The sequence below is a fragment of the Haliotis asinina genome, chromosome 6, assembly GCF_037392515.1.
Source record: "Haliotis asinina isolate JCU_RB_2024 chromosome 6, JCU_Hal_asi_v2, whole genome shotgun sequence".
Lineage (NCBI taxonomy): Eukaryota > Metazoa > Mollusca > Gastropoda > Lepetellida > Haliotidae > Haliotis > Haliotis asinina.
This window is the reverse complement of record NC_090285.1, coordinates 13,388,655-13,405,664: the sequence shown is the minus strand read 5'-3', so window position 1 is coordinate 13,405,664 and position 17,010 is coordinate 13,388,655. Positions and strand designations below refer to the sequence as shown.

At 41.7% G+C, this 17,010-nt stretch overlaps 1 protein-coding gene across 1 annotated transcript in view; it reads left to right on the top strand.

Moving 5' to 3' along the window:
* LOC137287694 (protocadherin Fat 4-like) overlaps positions 1-17,010 on the top strand; it is a 59,087-nt gene that overhangs the window by 7,324 nt on the left and 34,753 nt on the right. Inside the window, exons 10-22 of the mRNA XM_067820084.1 lie at positions 826-989; positions 2,035-2,214; positions 2,684-2,821; positions 4,027-4,191; positions 5,200-5,450; positions 6,403-6,532; positions 7,726-7,814; positions 8,042-8,126; positions 8,930-9,142; positions 9,812-9,919; positions 11,000-11,131; positions 12,897-13,070; positions 15,257-15,509. Of these exons, the coding sequence (XP_067676185.1) occupies positions 826-989; positions 2,035-2,214; positions 2,684-2,821; positions 4,027-4,191; positions 5,200-5,450; positions 6,403-6,532; positions 7,726-7,814; positions 8,042-8,126; positions 8,930-9,142; positions 9,812-9,919; positions 11,000-11,131; positions 12,897-13,070; positions 15,257-15,509 (2,082 nt within the window). The remainder of the gene's footprint in view (positions 1-825; positions 990-2,034; positions 2,215-2,683; positions 2,822-4,026; positions 4,192-5,199; positions 5,451-6,402; positions 6,533-7,725; positions 7,815-8,041; positions 8,127-8,929; positions 9,143-9,811; positions 9,920-10,999; positions 11,132-12,896; positions 13,071-15,256; positions 15,510-17,010) is intronic.

Here is a 17,010-nt window from a genome sequence, read left to right as displayed (position 1 = left end):
AAGACATTAGTCTCGAGCAACTCTTATCGATTGATGCATGTCATTTTGTCCAAGTCCAATTTTATCAATGCTTGTGATATCGATCACTAGATTGTCTGGTCCAGACTTGATTATTTACATACCGACATATAATACCGGAGATCTTGCTGTGTGCGACGGTAAATAACAAACAAACAAACAAGCACGCATACGTACCTCAGAAATCTCACACTAGGCTATTCCGTTCAGCCTTGAAACAACAGAAAAGCAAAGCGGCTAGTCAAACACAGTCCAACAAATCAGCATTACGTTAATAACATACACGGATGAAAACGTAACATTATATCAGAAGTATTTCACTAAAAAGTGTGAAAGAGCCAAGATGGCTTTAAGAGATTCTAAAGGCTCTTGATCCCTTTATTGTTGTTGATTTGTTGTCTGATCCAGTTTTGATGATCTGCAGTCCTCTGTTAAACAACTGTTATTGAAGTAGTGTTGTTTTTTTTTAATATACATTGTTTCATAGTATTTTGTCACCACAACGTAGTTAAAGTTCAAGAACTAGTGACACAAGTGGATTCACCTCAGCCAGACTTTGTTCATTAAGCTAATTGTCAGTGTTCACCCAGCAGTGAATGGGTACCCGGCGGCATACGTCATATGCATGTTAACGGTCAAGGGACTTCTACCAGCGTTGTTTATCCTGGGTAATAATGGTCTTGCGCTTGAAACATGTGCAAATGTGCGAGAACAGGCCCTTTATACAAACATTATTAATAGTAACTATAGGCAGTTCCAGACTGTTCACTCAGTTCCAGACTTCTTAGAAAGCAGCATTTGTTTCAGGAATGCCGGTTCAGCCATGGCATTGGAACAATTTCTTCTTCCTGAACGCGGAGACGGGGGAGCTGTGTCAGCGGGAGACGATCCCCCGGGCTGTGTACAAGAGGGGGGACCAAACTGTCCGAGAAGGATTTCAGGGATTTTACAACTATACCCTGGTGGTGGAGGTAAATCCATGAGTGAGTGCGTGAGTGAGTGCGTGAGTCAGTGAGTGAGTGGGTGAGTGAGTGAGTGAGTGAGTGAGTGGAGTTCATGGGTGGGTGAGTGAGCGAGTGAGTGAGTGGGGTGAGTGAGTGAGTGAGTACGATAGGTGTTTTTGGGGCAGCTTTTGCACTGTTCATTGCCGAGGACACCAAAAATGGCTTCACGCATTATTTGTATAAGGAATCAAACCCGGTGCTCCGTCGTGACCAGTAAACGTCGTGACCAGTAAACGCTTTAAGCATTAGGCTACCCCACGGCCCCTGGAAGTATCAGACGTTATAGCGAGTGTGAGAATGAATTACTACTTGGGTGACTGAGCATTGTTTACACCGCATTTCGAAACGTTCTAACAATATCGTTGCGGGGGACACCTCAGGGCTTTACATGTTACATCCATTAAGGGAATCGAACCCGGTCGTTGGTTTGTAGAGCGCACGCTTTTGCCACTAAACCACAACACCACCCCATAACAAACATTTGTGAGCGAGTTCGGGGGTGTTTGACTTGAGTACGCAATCGTGAGTGTAATTGTCCATCTGTATCAAATGCATTTCAGTTAACCCGTGAAGATCAGGGTTAGAATTGATCTTCAGTACTAACCCATGCTTATCGTAAGACTACGGGTGGTCAGGCTCGCTAACTTGACTGACACATCTCACTGTATCCTATATCCGTAGATTGATGCTCATGATGTTGATCACTTGAATGTCTGGTTCAAGCTCGATTATTTACAGACCACGGATACATTGCTGAAATATTGCTGAATGAGGCATTAAGTTACTGTAACAAACCACCCAACATATTGTAAGTTTAATAATTCGTGTCACTGCTTGAGCTATTGTAAGTATTATGTGCTTGTTGATGGAAGAGCTATCATTGTTAAATCGATACTTGTTGCTGATAGAGACACCATAATACTAATATTGATCCTTGTTGCAGTAGCTATCGTAATAATATCGTAACAATAATTCCTGATGCCACAGCTCAAGTAACGCTTGTTGTTGACAGAGCTATCAGGTTGACGACAGAAGTAAGTTCGACACCTCCACCCTCTACGTGCACGTCATCGACCAGAACATCCACGGACCCACGTTCAGAAGACGTCGGTACAAGGCGGAGATAGACGAGTTTCCTGCCGTCAGGGCCGGCACCATCGTCACCACTGTCGCAGCTGAGGACGAAGACTATGTATGTAGATTCCATGAGGACACACGTATGAGGATTTTTTTTAAACGAACCCCCCCCCCCCCCAAAAAAAAAAAAAAAAAGAAAAAAAGAAAAAGAAAACAAAAAAACCAACACATTTTGTGAAATAAGTGGTTCCAATGCGTTTAACTTTGATATGTTATAACAATATTTAATACTTGTCAATGCTTTACTCATTTCTAATCTAATTTATTTTTTTTCGTTTAAGTGTGGTAATAGTTAATATAGAGGGCCGTCTATGGACCTGACACAAATAAAATAAAATATCATCATAAAGCAGGACTACGAAAACAGCATTTACTGTAAAATTATCTTTACACCAATGCCTATATTAAAAATAATATTCTTGGACTTTAATTAATTTACTTGGCTTGTACATGTAAATATAGGCTCGAATATAAGAAAAAATATTTTAACACAGAAATGTAAATATAATTATGTATGTTTTCAGGGGCAGAACAGTCTGTTTGAATACGAGCTCCTAACGAATCCCGCTGGGGCGTTCTGGGTCGACCCCACCAGTGGAGAGATAAAGGTCACCCGTCCTCGCGCGATTGACAGGGAGAAAAATGATACTATCACGTTTAAGGTAAACATCTTCATTGTTTAAACATTGATCAGTGGGAGTAGCTGAGATGACAATTTATTAGTATACATTTAAATGAATTATACACTTATGATTATAAATATGAATCGTTCTTTCTAACTGACGTCATCATATACTGAGCTTCACTAAACGTCGTGTAAAGAAATAAAAACTGCGATGATAAGAAAGCATAGAAGGGAAAGTCTATACGTGGCTTTACTCTGAACTGTCAACTATGTACTTGATATTCTCTGTTCCTTTTGACAATGTCTTCTGTTGTGATATGGGGCTGTGTTATATTGGTTAAAGCGCTGAAGATCTGAATTCGATTCCTTCATAAGTACAATGTGTAAAGGGTCATTTCTGGCGTCGGTCGTGATATTGCTGGAATATATCCAAAAGCTACCTTAAACCATACTCACTCTCTCCAAAAGCGACGAAAAACCATACTCTCTCTTAAAGCGTTGTAAAAGCACACTCACTCTCTCTCTAAAAGAGATGTAAAACCATACTCATTCAGTGTTGTGCAATACTAAACAATTACTGAGTTGAAATGAGGTTGATCCAATGATTTATCGACCATGGACATGGGATATTCACAGAGGCGAAACCTAAATCATTGGAAATGAAGTAAGTTTTACTATTTTATAATATGAAGAGTACTGAATACCTGGTCTTCTGTGATATAGGAGAGAAATAGTTGTAAACTGGAATAGGCATACAGCTTTCGGGGGCAGTATCAGTAAATAAAAGCATTTGCTTTTTTAAGTTCATATTGTTTATTATGAGGCATGCAATATCACGTACATTGTGATCAGCATATACATACGTGGAAAACACAAGACAGTTGTAATTTAATGTTAATGTATGGCACTTACGACTATCTTAGCGCTAAGAGAGCTTCGAAAACCCAGACCCAGGTCAGTAGTGATAGCATAGAACAAGGCGCCTAATGATGCATGGCTGCAGTCTTTTCAAAAACCGTTATCGTAAATATTTTCCTTCAGTTTGTAAGATTTTTTTATTTTCGCATTTGAATTGAACGTTGCAAACATGAAATCAAAACGGTTTTTTATTTGAAAAGCATTTCGTTTAAAAATATCATGTTATTTTTGTTTATCATTCATGTATATGCACATTTAACCACATGCGCACTGTTTATGTGAGGCCTTAATCCAGATAGCGAAACAAACATGTTGTTTACACAGGTTAGGGCTAAAGAAATCTCAACCAACGAGAAGAAGTTCAGTGACCCGGATGCGGTCGTTGAGGTCACTGTCCTTGACAACAACGACAACAAACCTAAATTTAGGAGACCATCGTACCGATTCGACGTGAAGGACAGTCTGACTGTTGGAACAGCTATTCATAAGGTGAGCGCCAGCACTGTTTATAGCCGTATGTTTGTGTGAGTGCATATCTACACGAGTTATGGCCCTTGGTTTCGTCTAGTCATGCTGGTCCTGGGTTCAGCACGATCTTCAACCCAATTACTATCCTTGATGTGTTAGCACTACTCATATGCTTTTCATATGTACTTTGCTTCTTGTATTGCTTTCCTTCCATTTTACGCCGCCTCGGTGGTGTAGTGGTTAGAGCGTCTGCTCAAGAGCGGGAGGTCGTGGGTTCGATCCCCAACGGTGTTGGTCCAATAGACTTTCAAAGAGGATACTTGTTGGCCCCTACCTGGCGCTCGGCATTAATGGGTAAAACGAAGACTGGACGGCTCAGAGTATAATGTGTCTGAGTGGGGTATCCATGCTTAATGCTGCATGGTCTTTTATTGAGCTAGCACTACAAAATCAGCTTAAGTCTAGGCTAGTACAACCAGCCACACATACACACGCATGCACGTCGTCATATGAGCGAAATATTTTTAATCACGACTCTAACACCCCTTTCACCTCACCTCCATCTGTTTTACAGTTAAACCATGTCACCGATGTCAAACCAAAGTCACTCGATCATTTATTGATATAAGAGTTAGCGAACTCAGTCTTACGACGCTTGACGCACGGCACGATAAATGCATTTCGTCCAAGGGTCCAGCAAAGTTGTGGTTATTTTAAGAAGGGATATAAGGAGATACTCGTCCGAGTCTTAATCGCATGATCCAATGTATGCTATCGTTTGAAGGTAGCTCATTTCACGTATATGTTTTGTACACGAACATGTTGCATTAAGGAAACCCACAGAATTGAAACTGCTTAGGACAGCCCCCTTTCTCGGTAATTTACCAAGTCGGGAATTGAACCCGACTTTTCAATATGACTCGACAACACTTAAACCCTAAGCCTTTTCTCCACCTTCCTTGAAATGGGCACTGGATACGCAGTCCTCTTTGTACGTATTTTATACTATATCCTTACTTTGTCTAACAGTTTGGAGAGAGGATTCGAGCAGATGACCCTGACCTTGGTGAAAACGGCACCATCCATTTCTCCATCATGGGTGTCCAGACGAAGGGGGGTTCTTTCTCCATGAAAGATTTGCAACGATTTAAGATAGACAGGGACACAGGGGTCATCAAGCTGGCCGACAACCTTCGGGACCTGAGACGGAAGCGGAAGTTTCCCCAATACAACGTCATGGTGAAGGCTGAGGATCAATCCCGTCGACCCAGGGACAGACTGTAAGCAGGCAACGTTTACGTTGTATCGATCCACTGAGCGTTCTTAGCTCTACGTCATTCGTAAAACTGTGATAATCAAACTATATTGTTACCATGGGCCGTAGCTCAATGACGGGTTTGTGGATAGGGAAAATATAACTTATACACTATGCCATTCGCAAGCCTGTAAAAGACCATATAGTTCCGATAAGTCGTAAATCTACGAACGGTTTGTGGATAACATTAATGAAATACTAATCATTCATAAACCTATAATAGACCATATAGTTACAACAGATCGTAGCTCTACGAACGGTTTGCGGATAAGGATAACATTACTAATATACTAGTCATTCGTAAGCAAATACCAGACCATGTAGTTACGATAGACGTTACAGTTTGTGGACAGGGATATTGTTATTTATACATTACTTACATTCATGTGATGAATGGAAACTTAATAACAGGTGGTAACTCTACGAACTCTACGTTGATCTGTCTGTTAGTTCTTTAAATATGTGGGGTTTTTGGTATTACATTTTCTCAGTAAAATACCGATTCTTGTACTTTTGTTCGGTGGAGTCCCATCCGGGATTCGAACCCACGCCCTCAGGGGCAGGCATCTAATACCCAGCACAGTGTATGTATTCCAGGAGGCACACATGACTGCAAATCACGCGACATATTGGGGTTGTTCACCAGGACATGACCCATGAAGATCCGATTTAAAAATGATCTTCAGTCACCCAAATTGGTCGAAAGAGGCGAATAACGGGATCGGGTAGTCAGGCTTGCTGACTTGTTGATCGATCCCATTGTAGATCGATGCTCATGCTGTTGATCATTGTCTGGTGCTATTTACAGACCGCCTTGTGTATTCATTGGATGTTACCCACTGACTGAAAATATGATTATGCGTGACATTACATGATGAAGTCGAGGGTGTTTCTAGTTGATGACGTTTCTGTGTCAGGTCCTCCGTTGTCCGTGTAGTCGTTCAAGTCAACGAAGCAAACGACTTCCCGCCATACTTTGAGAAATCCAAACAAGTGTCCTATATCAGCGAAGCAGCCACCATTGGCTCTCTCATTACTAAGCTAAAGGTAGGTTCAAGATGACGCCTGATGGCCCGTTCTTATTTCCCCTAATACATCCGTGCAAAAGTGTCACAGACTTCACCTTTCCACGCGAATTACTACATCACGGTCGGTTGGTTGTTGTTTAACGCCGCACTTAGCACTATCCCAGCTACAGCGAGCCCTCAGTCCGTCAAACAAACGCAAACCAGTCTGTGGCAAACGGAAACACGGCGTGGAAATCTCAAAACGAGGCTCGGCCGCTAGAAACGTTTGACGTTCTAGTAAGGAATTAATATTATATCAATCAAATTGTGCGTTACAGACCTACACAGCATAAGCATGAGCAATATTCACTATCTGTGCAATCAAACCCAGACGTTTTTGAGCAAGCGAACACTCATAACACAAGGCTACTCCCAATGTCTCAGGTATGTAACATGTTTACAATATGAGAGTCAGGACTTACTGTTTGACTTTAAATGGTTTTGAGGTAATGATAGTGTGGTGGTGGTTAATTTTCTTTGGCATTTGGTAAGGTGGGTAACCAATTGTCACCCCGACAACACCGACAGCCGTTGTTCGATTCCCCAACAGAGCACAGTGTATGAAACCCATTTCCAGATAGAAGCTAGATAGCTAGATAGCTAGATAGCTAAAATATTGCAAAGCGCGAAATTGTATTGCAGTCGAGTAATTCTGTTTCCGGCCATGGGATAGCCTAGTGGTTAAAGTGTTCGCAGAAAATCTGAGTTCGGAGACCATTTTCTGTGACCCAAGCCGTGATGTGGCTGGAATATTGCTAAAAGCGGCGTAAAATTAAACCCACTCACTCCACTCTGGTACCATTTACAATATGAGCGAGTGAGTTTGCTTAACGGCACTTTGAACAAGATACTAGTTTATATCTCAGAAGGAAGAAAAACGCGAAGCGTTGCAGGTATCAGACACTTTCCACTTTGGTGTTGACAAACCTCAAAACATTACTGAATCAAACCAGGATTCGAACCATCTGCCTCAGGCAGCTGACGTGCCCAAGGGACGCAACACTGCACAGTGGACTGCGACTACTCAGACGAGTGGGCGACCAATGCCCTTTTCAGTGTCATTTAATGATGGTGATTATGATTATGATTATGATTATGAACCACTTTTATTTAATGCTGAGGAGTAGGTTTATAGGTATACGTTTAACCTGAAGCTAAATTTTGGAATTTTAGGCTCGGGATGCGGACGGGGATGAAGATGTTTTCCTACAATTCAGGATCGTTTCAGGAAACGAACAAGGAACCTTCAGGATATCAGACAAGTAAGTACCTTTGATTTCGAATAAACCTGTTTCAGTAGCTGAAATTAAAACATCTAGAGATATGTGTGTGGAGTATTTTGCAGTTCCTGGACGTTGTGTTCTGGTTCCGCCATCTTGGATGTTGAGCAATAATCTCGTTCACATTTGTGGTACATTTTGAGTTCTGATGCAGACAAACAAAAATACTGATAATTGCTTTAGTTTTTTTGGTTGGTTTTGTTTTACAGAGGCTATATCTTTACAAACCGGCCACTGGACAGAGAACTCCGGTCGTCTTACACACTTACGATCGAAGCGTCCGATGGCGTACATGTAAGTATGGGTGAAATCCTTACTGGTATTCCAGGTATGTGAACAGTGATACTTGATATTCTTTAGTACTCTGTATGCTGGGTCCACTCACTAATTTTGTGGAATTAAACATTGAAGTCGCGCTCAATTCTTCTTCTTATACAATAATGATGTGAATGTTTGTGATATTATGTGATAATGAAGTTCAAAACTGCGATGGAATTGAACGCTTTTCTGCTGGCGCCCCACAAAATTTTACATACAGCACAGTGGCCAATTAATGCCATGAAGATGGGATGTTAAACAATGCCGATACCGTTTAAAAAAGAACAATAACTTCTCCTTAGCTCACCTGATCTGGCTGATTGGTGTTCTGTAAGACTGTAAAACACTAGATATTTCTCGAACCATGGCTATGTCAGAACCAGACACTGTCAAAAGAAACTATACACATCTGCATATGTTCTGCATGTGGTGACTACAAATGACACGATCAAGATCCGGTTATACGATGATGATACATTGGATGTGGTATCACAGTTTTCAAGTGAAAGATTCTTTTCCTTGGCAGTTTATTGGTGATAAATGTTAATATCCTATCACATTTAGATGTTTCTCCTTTATTATTCGGGGCTTAGTGATAGCCTAAATGTTAAAGTGTTCGCTCGTCAGCCTGAAGACGCAGGTTCGATTCCCGGGTTCATGTGGAGCTTATTTCTGGTGTTCCAAGGCTTGGAATATTGCTAAAGGCGGCATAAAACCACACTAACTCACTTTATTATGAATCGGTGATTTTTAAATATTTAATCTGATTTCGTTTTCAGACTGCGGAGGCGATATTAACTGTCCATGTGCGCGACACAAACGACCACGCCCCAGTTTTCAGCCAATCAACGTACGACTTTACTCTATCAGAAGACGTATCAACCAATTACATCATAGGGAAAGTAGACGTGACTGATAAAGACGAAGGGCCCAACGGGAAACTGGTGCTTTCATTGTCTGGGGATCATTCTGATTTATTTGATATCAGCAAGGTACGTTTTATCTCACACGTGATTTGATGAGCCCATATACAGAATATATACAATATTATTGTTTATTACGCTGACATCATAATGCTCAGATATTCGTTAGCCTGACCTGGATATATTTTCGAATTTCCAGATAAGTTCAATAACAATTAATTTGATGTTTTATGTTTTTGATATAATGAGTTAGAGAGTGAGTTTAGTTTTACGCCACACCCAGCAATATTCTAGCCATATGGCGGCGGTCTGTAGATAATTGAGTCTAGACCAGACAATCTAGACAATCAACAGCATGAGCATCGATCTTGGCAATTGGGATACGATAATATGTGTCAATCATGTCATCGAGCCTGACCACCCGATTCCGATAGTTGCCTCTTACGACAAGCATGGCGACATTGCAGAAGATCAGTTCTAACGCGGATCTTCACGGGTACTAGACAATGTAACCACAATGGGTTGTAACAATAAACACAAAAACGCACTACACTAGTACTTTTATGGCATAATACGTCCCCAGGACTAAAAGAGCCGACTTATCAGAGAACGACGAAAGGCTTACAAGGTTTCCTGACGCCATTTTGCATGCCGTTGTGTTATCGTTGTCAACCATTTGTTCACATGACCAAAGTTTGATCGCGGTGTAAAACAACCTCAATTCACTGTGCGTCCCAGAACGGAGACATCTACGTGCGTCGACGTTCTGCTGTCCTGGATCGGGAGACGACTGACCGAATCAGCCTACAAGTCAGGGCGGAGGATCTCGGACAACCCCCGGAACAGGTCAGGCGGTACAGCCATGCTCGCATGCAGGCACAACGATTGATCATCGCGATTATTGATTTTTAGATAGCAATGTATCATTGTCAAGTTTAAACTTTAATAGTTGATAATGATTCAAGAAAAACCGATTTTGTTATAGATTTATAGAGTGAGTGAGTGAGTTAGTGAGTGAGTGTCTGAGCTAACGCCATCCGATATAAAACCGGTTTCATAAATTAATGAATATTATGAACATAGCTGTGTATTAATACATGAAATTATTGCCAAGGCAATTCAGAGTTTCAAAAGCACTATAAGGTTCTGAGTTTTCACGGGAGTGAGAGAGTGACGATAGTTTTACCCCGCTTTCAGCAACATTCCAGCAATATCACGGTAGGGAACACCATATATGGGCTTCCCCACATTGTACAAATGATTGGAATCGAACCCAGGTCTTCAGCGTGACGCTTTAACCACAAGACTACCCCACTACGTTTTCAAAGTAGGCAACTCTGCACAACGAATAGCAGCTCATTAGAAGACTATACCAAATGTGACAACAATATTATTAACTGTGGAAGTAAAAGGGACCAATCTATAGTCGCCGCTGGTCTTTGCTCTTTGCTTGGGAGTTGTGGTCGAGGTAGCTAGAGCTAACAAATAATTTCATTAAATATAATGTTTCTGAAAGGAACCATTTCTAGATCTTGAATAAATTACAAAAGCCCCTACAGTAGTTGCAGAGGACGGTGGGGTGGCTTAGTGGTTGGAGCGTTACCTCGTCACGCCTATCCAGGTTCGATTCCATACATTGTTGCAACATTTCCCCGAACAGGCTAAAAACCATGGAATAAAACAGTAATCATAGGTAATCTCCCCTGAACGATTCAGTCAATATCATAATCACGTGTTCACGAATCACTAACAAAATGTGATGACAACGGGTGTTAGCGAGAAGGCGAGCTAATCCTGCACTACTAGTGGTACCCGTCAAGTCACATATGCAAGACTAAACAAAGGAACCATTTCTATGTAATTAGACTTATAGAACTCAAGAAACTATAGACCATCACAATTCCATATGACGTCATGCGTTTCCAGGGTGACGCCACTATACGGATACGTCTTCTAGACGTCAACGACAACAGACCTGAGTTCACCAAGACTCGGTACGTCACGGAAATAACAGAGGAATCTCCTGGTCGCAACAGTCGTCGCAAGCTTGTGCAGCTGGTGAGTTGACGTCATCATAAATCTGATAAAAAACGTGATACATAAAGTTATATGTGTTCGACTGAGTTAGTGAGTTAGTAGTAATAGCTATTCCAGCTATTTAGCGGTGCTTTGTAAATACATGTAATCGAGTCTGGACCAGACAATCCAGTGGACGACAGCGTGAGCGTCGATCTACGCAACTGGGATACATGAACTACTGGACTCACCATAAATGCTGGATTGTGCCTCAAAGTGAGATTGACCAATCCAAAGTACTACACCCGTATTGTCCTGTATGCCGTCAAATGCCGCCATCTTGGATTTTATGTTTCATGTTTAATGTTTTTCACGGGACATTTCTATTTCCATGCCATCTGTCATTCGACATGGTTTTGTGTTTTCATATCATCAAATCACAATAACAGATTGTATTACCCATTATGCTTCAGTGGTAGCGTCTCATAACTTTCCAGCTATTGAGTCATGCACAGGCAACTTGTAGCGCAAATGGGGCTGCGCAACATAGAGAATATGACAGGTCCTCTTATATGCGAGCGAAGGGAGCAAAGGATGGCAACGTAGTGTCCTTTTCATGGTGGCGATATTATATTTTGACATGAAAAACATCTTTCGAACCGAAACGAGGATACTACGTTGCCAACCTTTGCTCGCTTCGCTCGCATATAAGAAGACTGGTCGTTTTCCCTATGCTGCGCAACCTATTGTGTTACACTTTGACAGTGAGTCATGTGACTCAGTGCTTGGTGAGAAGAGTACGATGCAAGTCTTCAAATTCAAAGGTGACAAGTTGATAACACGTCACTCGAACAATAGATTATTGTCGTTAGGTGAGGTTTTTCACAGCATTGTTGACATTTCATACGTTGTGTGTGTGCGTGTGTTTCCCCCTTTTCTTGAAGAGAACAGAATATATTCAGTATAAGGATCTCATGTCCTAAAGTACAATAACATTAATTTAACACATTTGAGTGTCACTTGACAGTCGAGTTCGACGTAAATTAAGTAAATTTGTCAAAACATATGGCAACAATTTTATTAATTTTGACATTTTGGGTACTTGGAATGCTATGCACTTTTAGGTGAGATAGCATATATGTCTTACAAATAGCTCAAAATTTCTCACAGACAATCATTACATGAAATTATCTCTTAATGTCCCGTCATTACATAATTTACAAAATGAATTATTCAAGTCGTTATCTTTACATTAAAGATAATTGTTAACTCTATGCGTCGTGTAAAAAATCTAATCAAAATCTTTGCAAAGTGTTCTGATTAAAGACATGTCATTCAAATGGAGACTGTACATTTCAGATACTCCTCGTTTTGGATATGACTAGAAACTCTGTGATTGTCTCACGATTAATGCTATTCCTTCACACGAGACAAATAATTCCTTATTCGCCCCGGTGATTAATCTCCAATTAATATGTAGCATAAGAAACGAGGGAGCTAAATGTACACCCACAAGATATATTTTTCTTCCAACTATACGCATCGTACACAGTACTACCTCCCACTCTGTTTCTCCCAACCCATAATTAACCATAGTTTTGAAAGTCAAGTCATAAGTTTACAACAACCTGGACATCTTAACGCTATCCACGTCGTCTTATCACGTTAACGTGACTCCAGTTCCGGGCAGGTATATCCGGACAAGCCCATCACGCCGACGTTAAACGGTGTGGGATCACACCATCCCAATGTTTTGCCCGATTTGTACTCGAAACTTACATTTTATCGAGGCAACAATCTGTGACAGGAAGACGAGGTGTTGGCTGAAGACGCCGACAAAGACGTCGGTAACCGCAACATCGTCTACAGCCTCCGCGGTGCTGGGACGGACGTGTTTATGATTGACAAGAAGTCTGGGCGTGTGTATATCAGAGAGACTAGGCTTGTTGATTGCGAGGTCAAGTGTGATTACAAACTAAAGGTGAGGCTTGTTTTAAAGGTGGTGGTGCTTGCCATCATCATATTAGTCATCATCATAACAATATAATTAATATTGTTATATTGCTGGGCCTAGATTTTCGAAGCTGTCTCAGCGCTAAGATAGGCGTAAGTTAATGTTAATGTGTGGCACTTACGACTATCTTAGAGCTAAGAGAGCTTCGAAAATCTAGGCCCTGTTGTCCAAACCAGAGATCTACCCTTGGGGATGTGGCTTACGAGTACGGGGGTCAATTAGTCTGTTACGTTGTATCTCTCAGTCTATACCGACTTTGAGTTCGAATCCCTGACGAACCCATATTGATGGCAATATGTCAGCACTGCCAACGACTGGATTCGTTATGTTTACTGACGTGCTGAATACTTTGATTTGTTTGTCATTTAAATCTGCACTCAGTAACATTCCAGATGTCTAGTGGCGGTCTGTAAATAATCAAGACTGAACAAGACAATCCAGTGATCATGAGGATCGCTGGCTACACTAACATGAAACAAGCCAGTCGCTGAGTCTGACGTCTTGACTCTTGATTGTTTGGAAGCTGTAGGTCGACTAAGAGCCCTGAAATCTCCACAATGCTCAATGCATTTCGGGGTGGCAGAGGCTCAGTCGTATTGCGAAATAGTAATATATCATGTTTTATTTGGGTTTTTTTGTTTTTTTTTTTTTGGTTTTTGTCAGTAATCAGATATTAATATAATTTTGTGTTATAAATGTAGGAGCTCGGGTGTGGCATGTTTGTTGTTTAACGACGAACTAAGCATTGTTCTAGCAATATGCAACTGTGGTCTGTAAATAATCGAGTCTAGACCAGATTATCCTGTGATTGACACCATGAGCATCTGTCTACGAAATTTGGATAGGATGACATGAATAAACAATGCATGTAATGCACAAAGTGGGTGAGGTTAGTTTCACACCGCACTGTAGTATTCCAGCTATATAGTCAAGGTGTGTAAATACTCGCAACTGGCCCAAGCAATCCAATGAGCAACAGCATGGACATCGATCTACGCAACTGGTATACGATGACATGCGTCAACCAAGTCTGCGAGCCTGACTACATGATACCTTTATTCGCCTCTTTCTACAAATTTAGGCGTCCACTTGCCATGGGTTCGAACCCGTATTCGCTTTATTTGTGGTCGTAGGTTTCACTGAATGGGTAAACTTCCGAGACCACATCAGTGAGTGAGTGAGTGAGTGAGTGAGTTTAGTTTTACGCCGCACTCAGCAATATCCCAGCTATATTGGCGGCGATCTGTAAATAATCGAGTCTGGACCAGACAATCCAGTGACCAACAACATGAGCATCGATCTGCGCAATTGGGAACCGATGACATGTGTCAACCAAGTCAGCGTGCCTGACCACCCGATCCCGTTAGTCGCCTCCTTCGACAAGCATAGTCGCCTTTTATGGCAAGCATGGGTTGCTAAAGGCCTATTCTACCCCGGGACCTTCACGGGTGAGACCACATCACATCAAGCTGACGTGCATGATGCAACTGAAATCTGTTCACAGTCATTTGTTATCAAGATACTTCATCCTTCGATGAGAGCAAGACCAGGTCGTTTTCTTAATACCTTAGTCAGAGAGTTGGTGGGTACAATGAAAAACTTGATGTAGAACATTAATGTGTCGAACATACTATTGTCTCGAAGTAAGAGCAAGTGCGGGATACAGCTTTTTGAGAGGGGGTGCACACTATTGAGAAAAGGGTGTGTGTGGTGTGTGTGCGTGCGTGCGTGCGTGTGTGTGCGCGGGCAGGGGTGGGTTGCATAATTTCAAAATGCGAATGCGCACCCCTACACTCCCTTTGTGGATAATCTGGATAAGCCTTTGAAGAGCTTGTAAACTTCTTAAGTAATCATTTTCTCTTGTATCGAAACACTGTTATTTCGAATGATTTACTTAGGTCCCAATGGTGTAAAGCTATAATTGTTAAAATCATGTTTGGGCGGCATTGGAGTCATATAAGGACTGGTCACCGATGTGGAACGACGAGTGTTTTCTCCGAGCTGGCTTCAAACCACTAGTATTCAAACGATGATCCCATGTGTCTTGCGCCTTTATGTACTCTACCACATAACAGATAATAAAGCGAACACACTGCAAATCAGAAATGAAGACGATTTGATAAAAATCTTTGCTCACAATATGTCGCTGACAGATCGTTGCTCGGGATCAAGGCGGGAAGGGTCTGGAGGGTACAGCGGATCTGATCATCCGCATCAACGACATCAACGACAACAAACCCACCTTGACGAAGAACTACACCTTCCGCGCCTCACCGCGAGCCAAGGTGGGGTCAGTGATCGGGGACATCGACGCTGTGGACGATGACGTTGAAGCCCGCAACAGTCGCGTCATGTACGTCCTCAAGGACGGTGGCTACGGCAAGTTCAGCATCGACTTCGACTCAGGTACTTCATAACGTTATTCATTTGATACAAACGACGGACTGAATCATTCCTTTCAAAGTCTTTAAGGTCGAGGTCAGCATAAATATATTTATATACCGAACAGCAAAGAAAACGCTGTCCGAAAAAATGAAATCTCATAAAAGTAAGTTTTCATGCCTATGTCCTGTACTTACAAACGTGACAAAACAAAACAAAAGCAAAATATAAACGGAAAAAGGAAGAGGTGACGGGATGGGTGCGTTTCTTTTGTTGTTCAGTATACTTGAACCATGTAGTTCGTGGCCTCACATATTCGCTACTTGTGTTATGTGAATTATAGAATTACAGAATTCAAACTTCTTTATTATCATAAGTGTTTATTATTTAAAATATATTCAGCTTTTCTTGGCTACTTCTTCCCTTAAACTTGATAGCTTTGTCTGCTTTCGAGATTACATCCATGTGAGAGAAACACCTAACATGAAAGAACGAGAAACGAGCTTTGATGAAGTATACATGCATGAAAATGCTAATCACCAAACTGAATACACGAGAAAATATAAATGTGGAAATTATGGTACGAACAGCGCTGATTATGTTTCTTGGCTTGTCAGTACCATTTTAGTGTTTGTGCATTACGCCAGGATGGTAAGCATATGAGACACGTTACGTCCGGCTACACTCCCACATTTCACAGACACGACATATTATGTTAAACGCAACTCATTCACTCACTAACACCAGACAGTGGCTACAGCGACTCAACGATAGAGACCGGGTGATTGTTCAGCTGAACCAAGATAAGACAACTCGGGTATCGTTGGTCAAAGGAGATTGCATTGAAAACATTTCTTAACAATTTGGATTCTGTGTGAGGTCATGAACTTTGCGATTTACCTTTATATCTTATCTCTCAGAATTTATACTACACAGTATATGGGCCCCCAAAGACGGTTACGGAAGCTTAACAACTGAGGATATGCGAGGGCATGGTGTAGGTAATCTTTGACTAGCTACGTGATGTTTGTTGTTGCCAGGAGTTAGGGAGATTAGTTTTACACCACTTTTAGCAATATCCCAGCAGCGTTACGTCAGGAGACACCTGAAATGGACTTCACATACTGTACCCATGTGGGAATCGAACCAGGTTTTTAGGCTTGAGGAGCAAACGCTTTAGCCATCAGGCTTCCCCACGGCCCCTATTGACAGTTATTAGCCGTCGGTATGGCATTTATTTAACGTCGATCACACAACAAACTGACTTATGACACGCTCGTTTGTACGATCTTTTGGCCTGCGCTTAACAACATAGTGAGTGAGAGAGTTTAGTTTTACGCCGCACTCATCAATATTCCTGCTATATGGCGGCGGTCTGTATATAATCGAGCCTGGACCAGACAATCCAGTGATCAACAACATGAGCATCGATCTGCGCAATTGGGAACCGATGACATGTGTCAACCAAGTCAGCGTGCCTGACCACCCGATCCCGTTAGTCGCCTCTTACGACAAGCACAGTCAC